Source organism: Gobius niger (genome assembly GCF_951799975.1).
Source record: "Gobius niger genome assembly, chromosome: 3".
NCBI classification, from domain to species: Eukaryota; Metazoa; Chordata; class Actinopteri; order Gobiiformes; family Gobiidae; genus Gobius; species Gobius niger.
Genome location: NC_136854.1, coordinates 40,186,702 through 40,203,847, shown reverse-complemented (window position 1 = coordinate 40,203,847; position 17,146 = coordinate 40,186,702). Strand labels below are relative to the sequence as shown.

General features: G+C 41.2%; 1 protein-coding gene across 4 annotated transcripts in view; it reads left to right on the top strand.

The window, feature by feature from the left end:
- The window catches only part of rgs12b (regulator of G protein signaling 12b), an 83,529-nt gene extending 69,407 nt beyond the window's left edge, over positions 1 to 14,122 (top strand). For 2 of the 4 annotated variants that reach the window (XM_079553249.1, XM_079553248.1), the window contains exons 7-19: positions 8,001 to 8,170; positions 8,302 to 8,394; positions 8,470 to 8,613; positions 9,131 to 9,313; positions 9,450 to 9,600; positions 9,668 to 9,762; positions 9,846 to 10,043; positions 11,061 to 11,134; positions 11,210 to 11,336; positions 11,416 to 11,512; positions 11,586 to 11,638; positions 12,172 to 12,343; positions 12,603 to 14,122. In XM_079553249.1, coding sequence (XP_079409375.1) covers positions 8,001 to 8,170; positions 8,302 to 8,394; positions 8,470 to 8,613; positions 9,131 to 9,313; positions 9,450 to 9,600; positions 9,668 to 9,762; positions 9,846 to 10,043; positions 11,061 to 11,134; positions 11,210 to 11,336; positions 11,416 to 11,512; positions 11,586 to 11,638; positions 12,172 to 12,343; positions 12,603 to 13,171 — 2,126 coding nt within the window. In that variant the 3' untranslated portion in view covers positions 13,172 to 14,122. The remainder of the gene's footprint in view (positions 1 to 8,000; positions 8,171 to 8,301; positions 8,395 to 8,469; positions 8,614 to 9,130; positions 9,314 to 9,449; positions 9,601 to 9,667; positions 9,763 to 9,845; positions 10,044 to 11,060; positions 11,135 to 11,209; positions 11,337 to 11,415; positions 11,513 to 11,585; positions 11,639 to 12,171; positions 12,344 to 12,602) is intronic. The other 2 variants (XM_079553250.1, XM_079553251.1) reach the window with 2 other exon arrangements.
- The last annotated feature ends 3,024 nt before the right edge of the window (positions 14,123 to 17,146 follow it).

Below are 17,146 nucleotides of genomic sequence, written 5' to 3'. Positions count from 1 at the left end.
AGTTGCCCCAGTCACAGAAAAAGAACAAAAACTTTTTATTTTCTGCTCCCTGGAAAGTATCAGTAGTATCAACGTGTTCATTATCGCATCATGTAATTCAACCAAACAGGAATTGTGACAAAATCGAGGCCTTAAATGTCATTAAAAAGCGTTGAATTGGATTAAAACTGGCATTATATGACAAAATGATGACATTGCTTATACATTTTTACTGTATAGGTTAATTGAAAATACCAAGATTATGGCCTCAATCATATTTAGTTGCAGTTTTGGCTGAAATTTACCACATTTTTTTTTTTTTTTGCTAAAAAGTTGTTTTGTCTAATTCTCGTGAAAAATGCGCTGATTTTTTTAATGCGTTTGTGGGATTAAAATATAGTGTTTGCGCCTTCAGTATGGCATTAAAAAACATTAAATATGGCGTGCCTCTGCCTGCGTATCTTGTACAGTGTTCATTGATTCAATGTGAGTTTGCCACAATAGGGAATTGAATTAATTACTAAAAAAAGATAGATACAGACGGCATCTCAGGAATCGCCCATATATGGTCATTTTTGAAAACAGTTAAGGGGGAAAACAATTTTGAAAAAATTAAAATTTTCTCTAATTATTCAAAAGCTACTGTAACAAATGCTGAAATATGAACATAGTTTCTACTAAATAAAGATACAAAGACATGGGGAGGAGCAAAGTGGTTCAACAGCCCATAAATACTTGAATAACGGAGAATGCTAACTTGATGCTACATGTTAGCATCGGGCTAATGCTAACGATTAGCTAGCGCTAGCTACAACTGCCGTTTTTTCACTTCTACTGCACAATTTGCTGTGAGAAAATATCCATATGGGCCCGATTTACACCTGACTTTATCTGTATATGATAAATAAGTTCATATTCCACCAGAAAATGGCAAAAAAGAGGGAAAATTGTGTTTCTCTAAAGATTCTATTTTCCCCCTCGGCGAAGCCACGCCCCCTTCTATGACGAGATGCCGTCTGTATCTATGGTTATTTTATTTTCGCAACCAGCTTTTTCATGGTAGTTTAAAAGTGCACAATCTAATCCGTAATGAGAAAACAGTCACTTACTGTATACTTGCCCCAGTCACAGAAAAAGAACAAAAACGTTTTATTTTCTGCTCCCTGGAAAGTATGAGTAGTATCAATGTGTTCATTATCGCTAAAAAAACAACAGCTCGCATCATGTAATTCAACCAAACAGGAATTGTGACAAAATCAAGGCCTTAAATGTCATTAAAAGGCATTGAATTGGATTAAAACTGGCATTAAATCTAAATACATGGGAGAATTATGACATTGCTCAAACATTTTTGCTGTATAAGTTAATTGAAACTACCAAGATTATGGCCTCGATCATATTTAGTTTCAGTTTTGGCTGAAATTTACCACTTAAAAAGTTGTTTTGTCTAATTCTCTTTCCTCTCTTTGAAAGTGAAAAATGCGCTGATTTTTTTAATGCGTTTGTGGGATTAAAATATAGTGTTTGCGCCTTCAATATGGCATTAAAAAACATTAAATATGGCAGTAAAAAGCATTAAACATGGCATGCCTCTGCCTGTGTATCTTGTACAGTGTTCATTGATTCAATGTGAGTTTGCCACAATAGGGAATTGAATTAATTACCAAAAAAGATGGTTATTTTATTTTTGCCCAAAGACTTTTAGACAACCATTTTTTTATGGTAGTTTAAAGGTGCACAAATGCAACTTTTTATGGGGAGAAAAAGTTCATATTAGTGAGTATTTATTTGACCTTTCAGTGACCCAGTGGCTGTATGGGTGGTTTGCTACTAAATCAAAATACAAAGACGCGGTGAGGAGCAAAATGGTTCAACAGCCCATGAACACTTAAAAAAAAGGACAATACTAACCAGGAAGCTAGCAACGTTAATGTTAGCTTCATGCTACGCTAGTTAACAAATGCCGTTTTTCGCTTCTACGGAACAATTTGCTGTGAATGGTCTTATGTATATGGTCATGTTTGAAAACAGTTAAGGGGGAAAAAATTATGAATATAGTTTCTACTAAATAAAGACACAAAGACATGGAGAGGAGGAAAGTGGTTCAACAGCCCATAAATACATAAATAACGGAGCATCGGGCTAATGCTACCGGTTAGCTAGCGCTAGATACACCTTCCGTTTTTTCGCTTCTACTGAACAATCTGCTGTGAGAAAATATCAGTGTTAATTTTGACAACATATTTTAATTTAGTTTTAGTCTTAGTCTTTTGACTAAAATGTAATGCAATTTTAGTCGAGATTTAGTCGAAAAAATCTTTTCAATTTTAGTCTAGTTTTAGTCGACTAAAATTGCAAGTAAATTTAGTCGACTAAAATTAAGACGAATTTAGTGGACTTTGCATTGATAATATTCATTATAATCATATTTAATCTTGTTCCTCTGCTTCATGGAGCTGCTCCACATGAACAAAGCTCAGAGCTGATCCTTTGGCAGTGAATTTACATGATATGAGGCTCTTTCAGACGCTCAATAGAAGTTTGGATGATTTTAGTCTCTCCTTTTCATTTTTATTTAGTCTTATTTTGGTCGACTAAAATATCTGGACATTTTAGTCATAGTTTTAGTCTCATGAAAAACTTTTAATTTAGTTTTAGTCTAATTTTAATCGTCAAAAATATCACTTTGACTAAAATTAAGACTAAATATTTTCGTAGACGAAATTAACACTGGAAAATATCCATATGGGCCCGATTTACACTTGACTGTATATATGTGTGATAAATAAGTTAATATATTCCACCAGAAAATGGCTAAAAAGTAAACTACTTTAACAAATGCTGAATTATGAATATAGTTTTCGACTCGATAAAGATACAAAGACGTGGAGAGGAGCAAAGGGGTTCAACAGCCCATGAACACTTAAAAAACGGAGCATCGGGCTAATGCTAATGGCTAGCTAGCTACAACTTCTGTTTTTTCGCTTCTACTGAACATTCTGCTGTGAGAAAATATCCATATGGACCCGATTTACACTTGACTTTATATATTTGTGATAAATAAGTTAATATATTCCACCAGAAAATGGCTAAAAAGAGTGAAAAATTGTGTTTCTCTAAAGATTCTATTTTCACGCTCGCCGAAGCCACGCCCCCTTCTATGACGAGATGCCGTCTATCCTACAGACTTTCTAAAATTTCTCCAAAACTACTCTAACAAATGCTGAATTATGAATATAGTTTTCGACTCAATAAAGATACAAAGACGTGGAGAGGAGCAAAGTGGTTCCATAGCAGAGAATACATGCTAACGCTAGCTATGACTGCATTTTTTTCGCATCTACTGAACAATCTGCTGAAAAAACATCCATCTGGACCCTATTTAGGCTTGACTTTATTTGTGTGTGAGAAATACATTTATATTCCTACCAGAAAACTGCTTTAAAAAGATAGTTCCTTCCCACTCGTCTAGGCCACGCCCCCTTGTATCTATATTTCTCATAATACAGAAATGTTTATATGTCTTTATAGCATTAGGAAGGAGATACTGCCGCCCACCGTCTCTCTCCCTTAATGAGTCTTTAATGTACAGTCCGTAATGTAAAATCGCTTGACTGTCTGCGTTAGTGGTTATTGATTGTTTCTCTGGCTGCGCGGGGGGGGGGGGTCTTGCCTTCTCATTAGCAGCAGTACTGGCCTTCCGTTTACAAGCCTCTCTCTCATGAATACTGCAGTTTGTATACGGGTATGTGTTAGTGCCTCTGCCTCCTCCTCCTCCTCCTCCTGCTGCTGCTAAATTATTCATCGTCCCGTGCGCTTGGATCACTTACCTGTGCGCGCTGTGGCCCCTGTTCTCGGTTTGTCAGTCGGTCTTACAGGTATTTTCATTCTGTCAGTGCGTTTCCGTGTTGTTTTGTTTGTGGGGTTTCTCTCTGAGGCCTGTGTGTCCGTATGGTCGACTATGTGACGCCGTTGGAGTATGGGGTATGGAGGCGCTCGGGGCCCTCAGGCTGCGTTACCTGCCCCGCTGGCATCACTCGGGCTCCTACCAGCTTTACCCAGGTGAGGTGGAAAACTATCATTCTCAAACTCTGGTCAGGAAAACATAACATAAGTGGCTGTTATCGCTTAGTCCTGGTATAGACGTTTTTAACCTCTTAACCCCCCGCCTTAACCGAGCACATTCTCCCCTGTTCGAGCTTCTTGAAAAAAGCTTTAAAATGGCGACGAAACGAGACACAAATGAATATGCAGCCAAGAAAAGGCAATAAAACACCCTTAACCCCTTAATCCCCTCCTGAACCGAGCACATTTTCTCCAGTTTGGCTTGACCCCAGTCCAAAAGCTTCTGGAAAAAAGCTGTGAAAATCTGAAACAAAACTGAGATGAAAACAATGATGGAAACGTGACAAAAAAAGTGGCATTGGCAAAAAAGTGACGAAAAATTGATGAAAAAGTGGCAAAAATGTCACAAGAAATTGACGAAAAAATGACAAAAATGTGACCAAAAAATGTGACAAAAAATTACAAAAATCGGACAAAAAATGTGACAAAAATATGACAAAAAATTACAAAAATTGGATTAAAATTTGACAAAAAAATTACAAAAATGTGACAAAAAATTGACAAAAATATGACCAAAAAATTACAAAAAATGACAAAAATTTGATAAAAAATTGACAAAAAAAATAGAAAAATGTGACAAAAAATTGACAAAAATATGACCAAAATATGACAAAAATTTGATAAAAAATTGACCAAAAAATAGAAAAATGTGACAAAAAATTGACAAAAATATGACCAAAAAATGACAAAAAATGACAAAAAATTGATAAAAAATTGACAATTTTTTTTTAGAAAAATGTGACAAAAAAATTGACAAAAATATGACCAAAATATGACCAAAATTTGATAAAAAAAATGACCAAAAAAAATAGAAAAATGTGACAAAAAATTGACAAAAATATGACCAAAAAATTACAAAAAATCTGATGACGTGAGGAAAAAGATCCTCTCGGTTCAGGCGGGAGTTAAGAGGTTAAAATGGTTAAAAGTAGGAAAATACAAAGAAGCATCTAAAACAGGGGTGGGCAATGAATTTTCATAAGGGGCCACATGAGAAGCCGCACCAACAATAGCTCAAACTTATTCTGCTCAACTTTGTGTTTTTTTGAATAGCTGATACACAGTTATTTAGTAGGAGCCATCAAGCCATGTGTGCATCATTATTTAGGTTATTCAACTTTTTAACGGAGTTTGTTGGAAATGAAGCGATGCTCTATAGCAGGGTCTCCAAGTACATTTCCCTGGGTCCAAAATATATCAGGAGTGTATCACCGGTGTCCATAAACAAAAGCTCCAAAATAAAAAATAAATGTTTGATTGGGAAAATACTATTGAGGAAACTTTTTTCAATAAATGAATAATAATGAGCCTGGCAGGACTGTAGCCTCATAAAAAAGGCTCACACTTATTACTACTACATACTTCACTAGCCTGTGTCTCATTGTAGTCAATATTCATTCACTCCACACTCTGTCCATTTCCCACTTGACTACAATGTGTTGTTTATATCCTGATCTTTCATTATGTCAGTGACCTCAGCTGGACACCTGTGGAATTCTTTCCTTTTATTTTCATTTAAGCTGCCCCCTAGTGGCTGGAGTGAGCATTCTGGTAATTTCTTGAAAAAAAATCATCACTCTGCACAGGAATAGGCTAGAGACTTACTCAGGTATTTATGCCCTACAAGTCGTGGGCTGGACTGAATTATCTTGCAGGTCTGATCTAAAATATACATCTATAACATAAATACAACCCCTAAATAATTATGCTTAAGGCGAGACACTGCAGGTGAATAGGGAAACAAATTAAATTAACAGATATCAATTTAAAACCTTTGCTGTAGATCACTGGCATAAATGTGAGAAAAAAATACATTGCAAATTTTCTGTCATTTTATCTTTTCATATAAGAACAAGGTGTTTTATGCCTAAAAATGCCCCAAATTTCCCATCTTTTCGGCGACGAAATCTGAATAATGGATAGAGCTACATTCAAATTTATGGTTTCATTTTATTGATAAATGAGTTGCCAAGACTTTTTCAGAGGGGATTTTGGATTTCTTGTTTAGTTTTGAAATAAGCTGTTTTTTAGTGGAAAAATTTGTAAAAATGCAATTTTCACCTTTTTTTTTTACATTCAAAACTCAATAAATGGGGCTTAGGGATTAAATAATAAAAAATCCCTCTGAAAAAATCTTCCAAATATTGTTCAGTCCAAGGCTGGAAAATTTGAAGTCTTTAGGTCCGACTGACGTGGACATAGTGTAGCCACAATGACAGAAAAATGTGTTTTGAGAAAAAGGCCCTTGAAATTGTGTTCTCCCATATAAGTCTATGGGGGAACATTGAATCAGCGCAATATTTAAACATGTTTTTGGGAAGATTAGGCATATTTTTGGTTTCCAGGTCAAAGCTTATATGTTCAGAGACCAATTTGGCCCAAAACCTGAAAACTGAAAAAATTTAGTTTTGCCTGTAGTGTCTCCCCTTAAATGCGATTAATTAATTCATTACATTTTTCACCTATTTTGTTGTTGTGGTGAAGAGGGAGCTGAGTCGATCTACGTTCCCACTCTCACCTATGGTCATGAGATTTGGGTAATGACCGAAAGGACAAGATCGCGAATACAAGCGGCCGAAATGAGTTTCCTTCGCAGGGTGGCTGGGTGCACCCTTCGAGCTCAGTTACCCGGGAGGAGCTCGGAGTAGAGTCGCTGCTCCTTCACGTCAAAAGGAGCAGCTGAGGTGGCTATAGGGCATCTTTTCTGGATGCCTCCTGGTCGCCTCCCGCGGGAGGTGTTCCAGGCATGTCCTAGTGGGACAAGGCCTCGTGGAAGACCCAGGACACGGTGGTGGGACGATGTCTCCGAGCTGGCCTGGTGTCGCCTCGGGGTCAGAACAGCTGGAGGAGGTGTGTGTGGATCGGGAAGTCTGGGCATCTCTGCTGAGACTGCTGCCTCCGCGGATAAAGCGGAAGAACATGGATGGATGGACCTATTTTGTTGCTTTTTCATCACTTTTTTGTCACCAGTTTATGTTGCGTTTTCATCTTATTGACCTCAGTTTAATGTTTTTATGTCCACTTTGCTTTTGCGATGGCGTCAGTTTAGTTGATCCATTATTGAACAGGGGAACGTGAGCGCGGACGTGTTTTTGAACCTCTTTCGCTCTCCGTGTCTTTTCGACTTTCAAACTACTTCAAACGCTCCCGTGTCGGTGACGAAGCGCTGAACGAGGCACAACTGGAGAAGACGAATATCTGTGTTCGAAGAAGGAAAACAACCTGGAGCCTAATTGGAAATACACTTTCAAAGTCCTCGGTTTTAAATCACGCAGACAGACAGTAGCTACGGGCTGAGTCGGTTTATTTACAGATTTGCGGTTGTCGGGCACCTGATCAGCTCCTCCTCGGGCTGTCCTTGTGTTCTGCGTTATCTCCTCTGAGCAGCCCACTTTAGGTCAAGAGTCCTACAGCTTCATCAGCCCAGTTATTTCCGGGTCTCCCTTCCGGGCCTGGTCGTCGTGTAGCGTTGAAAAGTTTGCAAGTTTTAACACTGGAATCATTCACAAACAAATGCTATTTATGGGTAAAACCGTCCATAAACCATAACACCCTAAACCACCAGACCACAATGTACAGTCAGTGCAGTGTGTCCCACAGTTCTTCAATGTTGGACTTTTTTCCTCATATTGTTTTGCATTAGCCAGACCTTGTTATTGTGTATATATTATTGTCCCTACACTAATGGCAGTTTCAGTTTTAGTGTAATCAGACCCTATAGAATGTACTATGTTTGCTAGCTCAGATTTTTACCCGTTTGCTCTAAGAAACACTGTCAGACTGCAGAGCCAGAGGTGCCATTTTAAATCGAAAAACATGGAAATAATGTCTTCCTCATTACAGCCTGATGCCGTATATAGGCCCTTATTACAGCCATGGTTTGATCTGTGCTGCAGAGCTGAACAGTGTGGAGCTCCAGGGCTGCAGCAGCGACAACAGTCTGAACAGTAATGCCAGCCTGCCCAGTGTCCAGAGCCATCGGCGCCACACCGACCGCAGAGTGGCCAGCTGGGCCGTGTGCTTCGAGCGGCTGCTGCAGGACCCCGTGGGAGTGCGATACTTCTCGGTACCGTCACTGCGTCACGCTGCATATCAAACATGTTTTAGTCAAGTCCACAGCTGTCATAAACTCTTTCTAATGATACAAACAGATAATGTTTTTTAATTCATGTTCTATTGTCTGAATGTTGATTGAAGGAGTTCCTCAAGAAGGAGTTCAGTGAGGAGAACATCCTGTTCTGGCAAGCCTGTGAGTTCTTCAGTCATGTCCCAGAAAATGACAAAAAGCAGGTAAGACTTTAACACAAGTGACAGTGCGCACACATGAACACTTGTTTGTAAAACAAAGGCCTTGTTTCTCCGTAGCTGTCTCAGCGCGCTCGGGAGATCTACAACAGTTTCCTGTCGAGTAAAGCCACGACCCCGGTGAACATAGACAGTCAGGCTCAGCTGGCGGACGACATCCTTAATGCTCCACAACCCGACATGTTCAAGGAGCAACAGCTCCAGGTATTCTGCTCTACATACAACACATCTATCACGCACAGCTTTGTCAAACAAGAACTGTATACAGAGGCTGTGCAGTGCCAGCCTCCCATGTGAAGAAAAGTTTCCACATAAAAGTGAATCCAAATGCACAGCCATTAAGCACTCAGAGTCTAATAGGGTTTGGCACTCATACAGAAGGTCAGCGGGCTGTCGAGCTGTCTAGCATCACGGATGTGAATAGATTAGTCTGTTGTGAAGGGGGAAAGTTTTGAAAAGAGCTATTGATTCAGAGTTCAGCTCTGATAAGAGTCACAAGGCTTGAAGGATATCCTCAGCACTCTCAGTATGTCACACATCGATACATTCATAAGTGCGCGCATCAAAGCTAATAAACTAATGCAGAGGTCCCACAAACCTTTAGGCTCATCCTCATCCCATTCATGTTTTTGTTCAGGCCTATTTACACACTTTTGTATAAAAATATATACTCTCAGTCATAGACAATGTTATTGACTTTGCCTCATTTTGTTCCCCTTAGATCTTTAACCTAATGAAGTTTGACAGCTACACGCGGTTCCTGAAGTCCTTACTGTATCAGGCGTGTATGTTGGCAGAGGTGGAGGGGAGGCCGTTACCCGACCCCTATCACATCCCCAGCAGCCCCACATCAAAGCACAGCACGACCGGCTCTGACCGCTCCAACCTCTCCACGCCCAAGAAGGTGCCCTCTATATACCGCTGTGTTTTTATTATTGTTATTGAACGAATCCATGTCTTTCTCATCAGGCCGTGACATGCTTCTGAATCTGATTAATAACGGCACATGTGACTGGGTTTGAATTTTACTGGTGTTACAGGAGGACAAAAAGAGCAAGTCGGGTCGCTCTCTGAACGAGGACAGTCGCGATGACGCAGGAGACCGGAAGAAAGGCATGTTCTTCTCCTGGTCCCGGAACAGGAGCTTTGGCAAAGGCCCAAAGAAACGCGAGCTGGCGGATTTCAACTACAGTGAGTCTTTCCCCCGTCACTGACTCTGTGATTTGTGTTGGGGATTGACTGATGACACTTTTTTCAGATTATTCTGGGAGCAACGGGCGTCGGGAATCACAAGGGTCTCTTTCATCAGGAACAAGTTTAGAGCTCGGGACATCGGGCTCAGGGAAAAATGAGGTTAGCAGTAAAATACGAACGCATTTCCTCTTTGTAAAAGGCAGTTCTGCAGACATGTGTCCCCTCTCTGTTGTGGTGGTCAGGTGGATGCTTCTCGTGGTGCAGAGAGGGCAGGGAGCAGCGCCCCCTTGAGGCAGTGTAACATAAACCTGCCGGACGGCTCGTGTTGCTCTGTGCCCCTGAGAGCCGGCGTGTCCATCAGAGACCTGATGCTGGGGCTCTGTGAGAAGCTCTGCATCAACCTGGCAGCTATAGACCTGTTTCTGGTGGGAGGGGAGAAGGTAAAGAACAACCACTTATGTAAAATATTATGCACATTCAGGGTTTCTGTGGGGCATTAAAAATCATAAACAGTTATTAAATTAGTTCGCTTTTTAGTCCCTTTTTTGTTAATTTTTTGTCAATTTTTTTTCCACTTTGTCACTTTTTTGTTAATTTTGTCTTTTTTTTTACTTTTCTGTTACATTTTTGTCACTTTTTGTTAATTTCGTCACATTTTTGTCACTTTTTTGTCTTTTCTTTGTTACATTTTTGTCCCTTTTTTTATCACATTTTTGTAATTTTTTTGTCACTTTTTTGTAATTTTTAGTAATTTTTTTGTCACTTTTTTGTAATTTTTTTGTAATTTTTTTTGTTACTTTTTTGTTAATTTTGTCATTTTTTGTTCCGTTTTTGGTCACTTTTATTTTTACGTTTTTGTTCATTTTTCGTCATTTTTTTGTTCCTTTTTTGTGACTTTTTCGTCATTTTTTTGTTCCTTTTTTGTGACTTTTTTGTCAATTTTTTTGTGACTTTTTTTTTAATTTTGTTATTTTTTGTGTTACATTTTCATCACATTTTTGTTAATTTTTCGTCATTTTTTTGTTCCTTTTTTGTCACTTTTTTGTCAATTTTTTTGTTACTTTTTTGTTAATTTTGTCATTTTTTATTTTACATTTTCATCACATTTTTGTTAATTTTTCGTCTTTTTTTGTTCCTTTTTTGTCTCTTTTTTGTTACATTTTTGTCGCTTTTTTATCACATTTTAGTAATTTTTTGTCACTTTTTTGTAAAATTTTTTATGACTTTTTAGTCTAATTTTTGTCTTTTTTGGTCACATTTTTTTCCTAATTTCTTTTTTTTCTTATCTGCCTGAACCAAGCGCATTTTCTCCTGTTCGGCTTTACCCAAATCTAAAAGCTTCTCAACTGGAGAGCAACAGTGTAACACCTCATTTGAAGGCTAAGACCTACAAAAGTAATAGTAACTTTTCTGTCAGTGTGTGAGACAAATGGAGATCTGTCTTGTCACTTTCACAGCCGTTGGTTTTGGACCAGGACTGTATGACGCTCTGCTCTCGGGATCTGCGCTTAGAGAAACGCACTCTTTTCAGGTAACATCAGAAACATCTTTAAAACATTAGCTGTTCTTCTGCAGTTGTACAGTTTGCTTTGCTCTTTCACAACAGGCTTGATTTAGTCCCCATTAACCGTTCAGTGGGACTAAAGGCAAAACCCACCAAACCAGTGACGGAGGTGCTCAGGCCTGTGGTGGCCAAGTACGGCCTGCACCTCTCAGAATTAGTCGCACATATTGTAAGTGTGAAGATGTTCACAATAAACAGACTGTGTTCTCATGAAGTCCTCATTTTGCCTGATTCTGTGCGTGATACAGAGTGGAGAGTCGGAGCCGCTAGACTTGGGTCTTCCCATATCCAACCTGGACGGGCTGCGGGTGGTGCTAGACGTAGCCGATCAGTTTCTTGGGAAAGGTAACAAACAGCGACCGTGTTAATGTTTGGTTTTGTCCAACACCATGATCCTCACGTGGTTGTTTTTTTGCAGATAAACAGAAGAGCCTGGCTCCTGCCTCCACCAGCAGGAATCAGTCAACATCAGTAAGAACTCCAGCTCTATTAGTATCGTTTTGCACCGGAATGTTCCATAACCTAACGAATGTCTCCACTTCCTGGTTGATGATGTCACGCCACTAAGTGTCTTTCCCGTGTCTGTTTGCCCTGTGTTTGAGCTGTCAGGTGTCTGTCAGGCTGTGACTGTATGTAACAGTGCACTGTTGCTGTGAAGCCACGTCACTGCCTCACTATTGGCCGATTGTTTGTTTTCTTTCATCTTTCATTACAAATCTTCCTCTAAAGCTCAACATAGACTGGACTTAGCTGGAGTCAGTAGTTCCTCAACCCCTTTGTGACAGTTCATAGTAGCTGGTAGCTGGTCTCATCAGTGCTGTCGTGTGTGTTGGTGAAGGGATATCAGACATTCGTCTCAATGGAACATCCGCACTCTTCACTGTCATAATAGCTTCATTATGTGCTTAAAACTCATTCGATAAATACACAAAAGACCCATGTTGTCATCACATTTGCCTTACCAGGGCTCTTATGCCCCACTCCGCTCTCCTTGTGGCCCTCAGGGAGAGGACAGGCCTTCAGGGAATGCCGATTCATCCCATTCCCATGGGGAAAACGGCAAAGCTCGGCCAAGCTCTGGTACAAGCAGCCAGCCTATACCCAACCACTCTGTCTCTCTTCTTAAGGCTCCGGAGAAAAGAAAGCAGAAAAAGATTAATATAGACGAAGCTGAAGGTAAACACTGATCAAGCTCTTTCCTTTTGTGTTGTGTAGTTTCTCTAGCTGTGTCGCTGTGACAAACTAACTTGTACTCAATACTGCAAGGGCTTCCAAAGCTAGCTACATGTAGCACTCTCTTTTACTCACACTGAATGTAGCTTTGCCTTGTCTAACAGTCTCTGCATGTTTCCTAAGACGTAGTGTGGTTTAGTAGCGTAAATATGTTATTACCAGACTGTAACAAATGTTGTGTTCGGCGCTTGTGCGTCTCCAGAGTTCTTCGACCTCATATCCAAAGCTCAGAGCAACCGAGCAGACGACCAGCGAGGCCTGCTAAACAAGAGCGACCTGCAGCTGCCAGACTTCCTGCGCCTGTCGCCTGTGGAAACCCTGGAGCCCAGTTGCTCCACTCCTAACTCCCGTAACAACGGCAGCTTCCCCAGCAGCGGTCGCCGGGCCAATAAGGCCAACGGTGGCGATAAAGGAGGGGGCACGCACTTGCTCAACGCAAGCCATCAGTCCCAGAGCTTGGACTCCGCCCTGGGCAACGACAGCGGAGGAGGGAGGAGAGGGAGAGCACCTCCTCCATTCCCCGTCTCCCCCATCCACCCGTCCCAGGGCACCCAGCGGCACTCCGCTCTGCTGCAGGACTCTCACAGGGGAGAGTCTGTGCAAATGCTGGAGGAGGACACCCTGTCTGACCTGACTCTAGTGGGAGAGGGAGACATAAACAGCCCCAGCCTCAACTACGTCACTCCCTCATCCCTACAGTGCAAACCCCCCCCACGCGCTCAGCACCAAGCAGAGGACACTAGGCCCAGCTCAGGTACCTCCCCTGTGTGACCTCTATGGAGTGTTCTTCTACTCTGTCCCTCCTGGCTCTCAGGTGGACCTGATGTCTCTTTCATATCAGATCTTTAAAAAGTCTGTGCTGCCCAGTATGCATCCAGAGCTTACACACCCTTATCAACCAGTGCGTTCCCGAATCCCTTTGAGCACATACTTCCACAAACAAATCGACTTTAAGATTCTACTGTAACTGCATACAGGAGTATCAGTTCCTACCTTTAAAAACAAAACTGAATATAGTCAAGTTGATGGATGCATTGGGCTGAACTGTTCTGTGTGGTGTGTATCTGTGTGAACCTCTGAGCTGTGGAGTTTATTTGTGGTCATGTAAAGAGCTCTACGACAGGATGACTTTGTGCCAAAACACCCTTCACCCGAGTACAACTTTCACAATGCACTTTAGTCGACTACAAGCAAACCGCTACAATTTGTTTGGCCATCGTTTTTCTCCTTCATGTACCGAAAGTGCGTACATGGAAGAAGTAGACGGAGATGACGCTCCTCTCCGCTGCACATCACCTCATCTTGACATGTATAAACACTGACACATGTTAGTTCTTACTCAATTAATGCCACTTCATCACAAACATCCAAAACTGTCTAAAAGCACAGGCTGTTTTTAGTTTCGTAGCCACGTTTTCTTATTGCACTACATCGCCAAGACATCTCTATTGATCGGACATCTTCAGCTCACGGGCTGATGTGTTTCCCTTTGTAAAGGTTTTCTCTAAACTTCATCATGTACTATAGTCTCACTAAAGCAGTAATGTGTCCACAGATACTTTTTACTTTCTGCTACATAAAAGTATTAATTTGTATATAGTCAACCATCCGACTGTAGTCATTGTTGAGCTGTGTTTCCGTAGGAACCATATCTTCTCTGTTCTGTTGCCTGTACTGTTTGTAAATAGATCTAATAAATGGTTGTTAGAGGTTGAACTCTCTGTGGAGCCTCATGTGAGCAGCCTCCGTTTCTTTTCTTAGACAAAAACAATCTCCAATTTGTTCTGTTCTCTGGCTGTTTGTCATGTGTTTACATGTCTCGCTGTGCCCCCCAGCTCTGCTCTAACAGGCAGGAAATATGACAATCTGTGCACGGATTTATTTCCCACTCGCAGAAGCCGTCAAATTGGAGTAGAAAAGTGCATTCCGGCCTAATCTGACATGACTGCATTGCTTTCTGCATCTTTTCCCCGCCTGTGTCCCTGGATACTGCGGAGCTCCACTTTTGTTCGTGGGCACAAAGACTTTGGGGGGACCCGGACATTAGTTATGCATGGGGTCCCCTCAGCTCCATGCCTTGTTAGACAAGCTTTGTCACGCAGGTCTCTTTAATAGCACACAAACAAAATGCGTCTCTTCCCGTCCGCAAACATGAATTGCATTAAGCAAAGCTGGGACCAAAGTATTTTTGAAGGATCGTATCATGAGGCTCGATGAAAACGCACAGAAACCAAACTCATCAGAATAAATCGGTGCCAAATCAGACACTACACAAGTCGACGGGTGAAGACGTGTCATATTAGTCGTCTTTGAAATCCTGCACAGACTGTATGTGATGTTTGTAGAGTTTGAAACCCTCTTTTCAAAGAGGCTGTAAAGTGAATGCGGCTCAATAGAGCTTTTCCCACAGTCTATTCACTCTGCAGCCAGCCAGTAATTGCTCTCCTGAGCCCCGATCCAATTAGTCTCTTTTATTTCAAATGGCACCATCTGCTGGTGGAGAAATGAAGCGAGAGGAAGGAAGTGAAGTAAGTGGGTGAGACGCGTTCAAACAAATACTTTTTAGAATAAAAACAAATACATCTCGATTGAACAGTTTATTTTTTACTTACTCGTATCAGCAATGTTACTGACTGATGTACAACATAAAGGACAAGATGATTCTTCCTTCATTCTAAATATTACACACTAAAAAAAACATAGCAAGACTCTTATGCCGTTCCCCACCAGTAGATGGCAGCAGTCTGCATGAATAACAACATATCAGTATATCAGTCTTTACGGTTCAGTGCAGCAGATATTACTGCACAATCCAGTTCTGTTTCCCATGATGTCAGACACATCCCCCCCCTGGGCTGGTTGGTTCACACTATATACAAACGGCCCAACCTTGGGATTATGGGTCAGGATTAGGGTTATCCAATTCTATTCTGAGGATAGTTTGATTTATCCTCAAGGTTAAGATTATCCCATTCCTGCGATAGTTTCCCCAACGATCCTATAGGAAGAAATGTTTTTCAGTCATAACTATGTCTCTTCTGTGTGACCGACGGTGCGTCTGAGTGTGAGATAATTACAGAGCAGATTATCCGAATCTTCTACTGAATTATTGTCTATAAAACATTATCATTATTTTTAATATAAAGCTGGTATCACTGGGTTTTCACAGAATCTCAGCTATATATTTGAAAGCATTTGAGGCGCGGGCAACAAACTACCACACATTGTGGATACACCAGGCAACACCTTCATATATTACTGGCACATCATAAACATCTACACCAGGGGCAGTGCTTCATTTGATTCAGTTTTTCAGGGTAAAGGATTAAATATTTAGGAGGATCAGGCAAAAAATGTATCTTATATAAAGGTGTTTAATGAGAGTGTTCCCGGCAAATGTTTTGGCCTGTTCCCCGAATCCATCACATCAGACCAAAAGTGTTCCTGAATGTACTCATTTACAAATTAAGCACTGCCCAGGGGTCTCCAACAGGCGGCCCATGGGCCACTTCCGGCCCGCGAGATGATTCAGTGCAGTCCATGACTTGCAGCACACATTTCTGAGTATGTCAAAAAAAAGAGGAAGTTATGATTTATTTTTAAAGGGGGGGTAATATGCAAAATCGACTTTTTCAAGCTTTACATCATGTTATTATGTCACTCCCTCATTAAAAACATGCCTGAAGTGTTGCCTTGGCACATTCACGGATTTTTGAGTAATCTGTAAAAACTCTGATGGCGGCCATTTTAGGGATAGGTTTGCCTGAGTCCTCCTAGGAACGCCCCCACCTCCTGGAGACGCCTCCGAGCTTTCGTCACCAGCCGAGTAACCAACCACTGCTCCTCAGCAGAACCCCCTCCCCACTGATGCCACAGACAGCGTGTGGAGGGGGCGTGTCGGAAAGGCTCAGAGGTTCTTAAAGAGACAGAGGCCTATTTCAAGACATTCGCGACAGCCATTTTGAGAGAGACATTTTATACAAGGCAGTTATTCTAATTTACTGCATTTACAGACCAACAGAAGGTTTGGTCATCATTGTAGTGCGATATAGACTGGTGCTATGTGATTGAAAAAGTCTAATACCCCCTCTCTAAGAAATACTCAGAATACTCTCTCCAGCCACTAGGGGGCAGCTTCAATACAGAAAGGAAAGAATTCCACACGTGTCCAGCAGTGACATAATGAGAGATCACGATATAATTAAAACATTATAGCCATGTGGTAATTGGTCAGTCTGCGCCAGGGCAGCTGTGGCTACAGTAGTAGCTTACAACCACCACGTGCTGAGTGAATCAATAATTATTGTAGTGTTAGCAGAAACTTGTGACACAGGCTTGTAAAAGTGTAATACAAGTGTAAGCTGTTGTTATGAGGCTACAGCTTCATCATCAGCTTCATCAGCTGATAATGGAGCTCCTCAGCTTCATCATTATTCTTTTACTGAAACAGTTTCCTCAATAGTGTTTTCCCAATTAAAACATATTTTACAGGAGCTTCTGTTTCGGGACCCCGGCGATAAACCTCCGTTATATTTTGGCCCCTGGGGGAAATTTACTTGAGGGTCTTTTCGACAGGACCAGACTGGAGAGGTTTGAGGGTGTTTCCACAGCCAAACGTGAACCGGTCCACTCCCAAAAGGGGGTCCAAACCGCTCCAGTCCCGGACCACTTCAGCCATGGGGTCTGGAGCGGTTTGGGGGGAAAGACGAGGAGGGCTTGGTCAGCTTGCATATTCAAAGCTTTCTC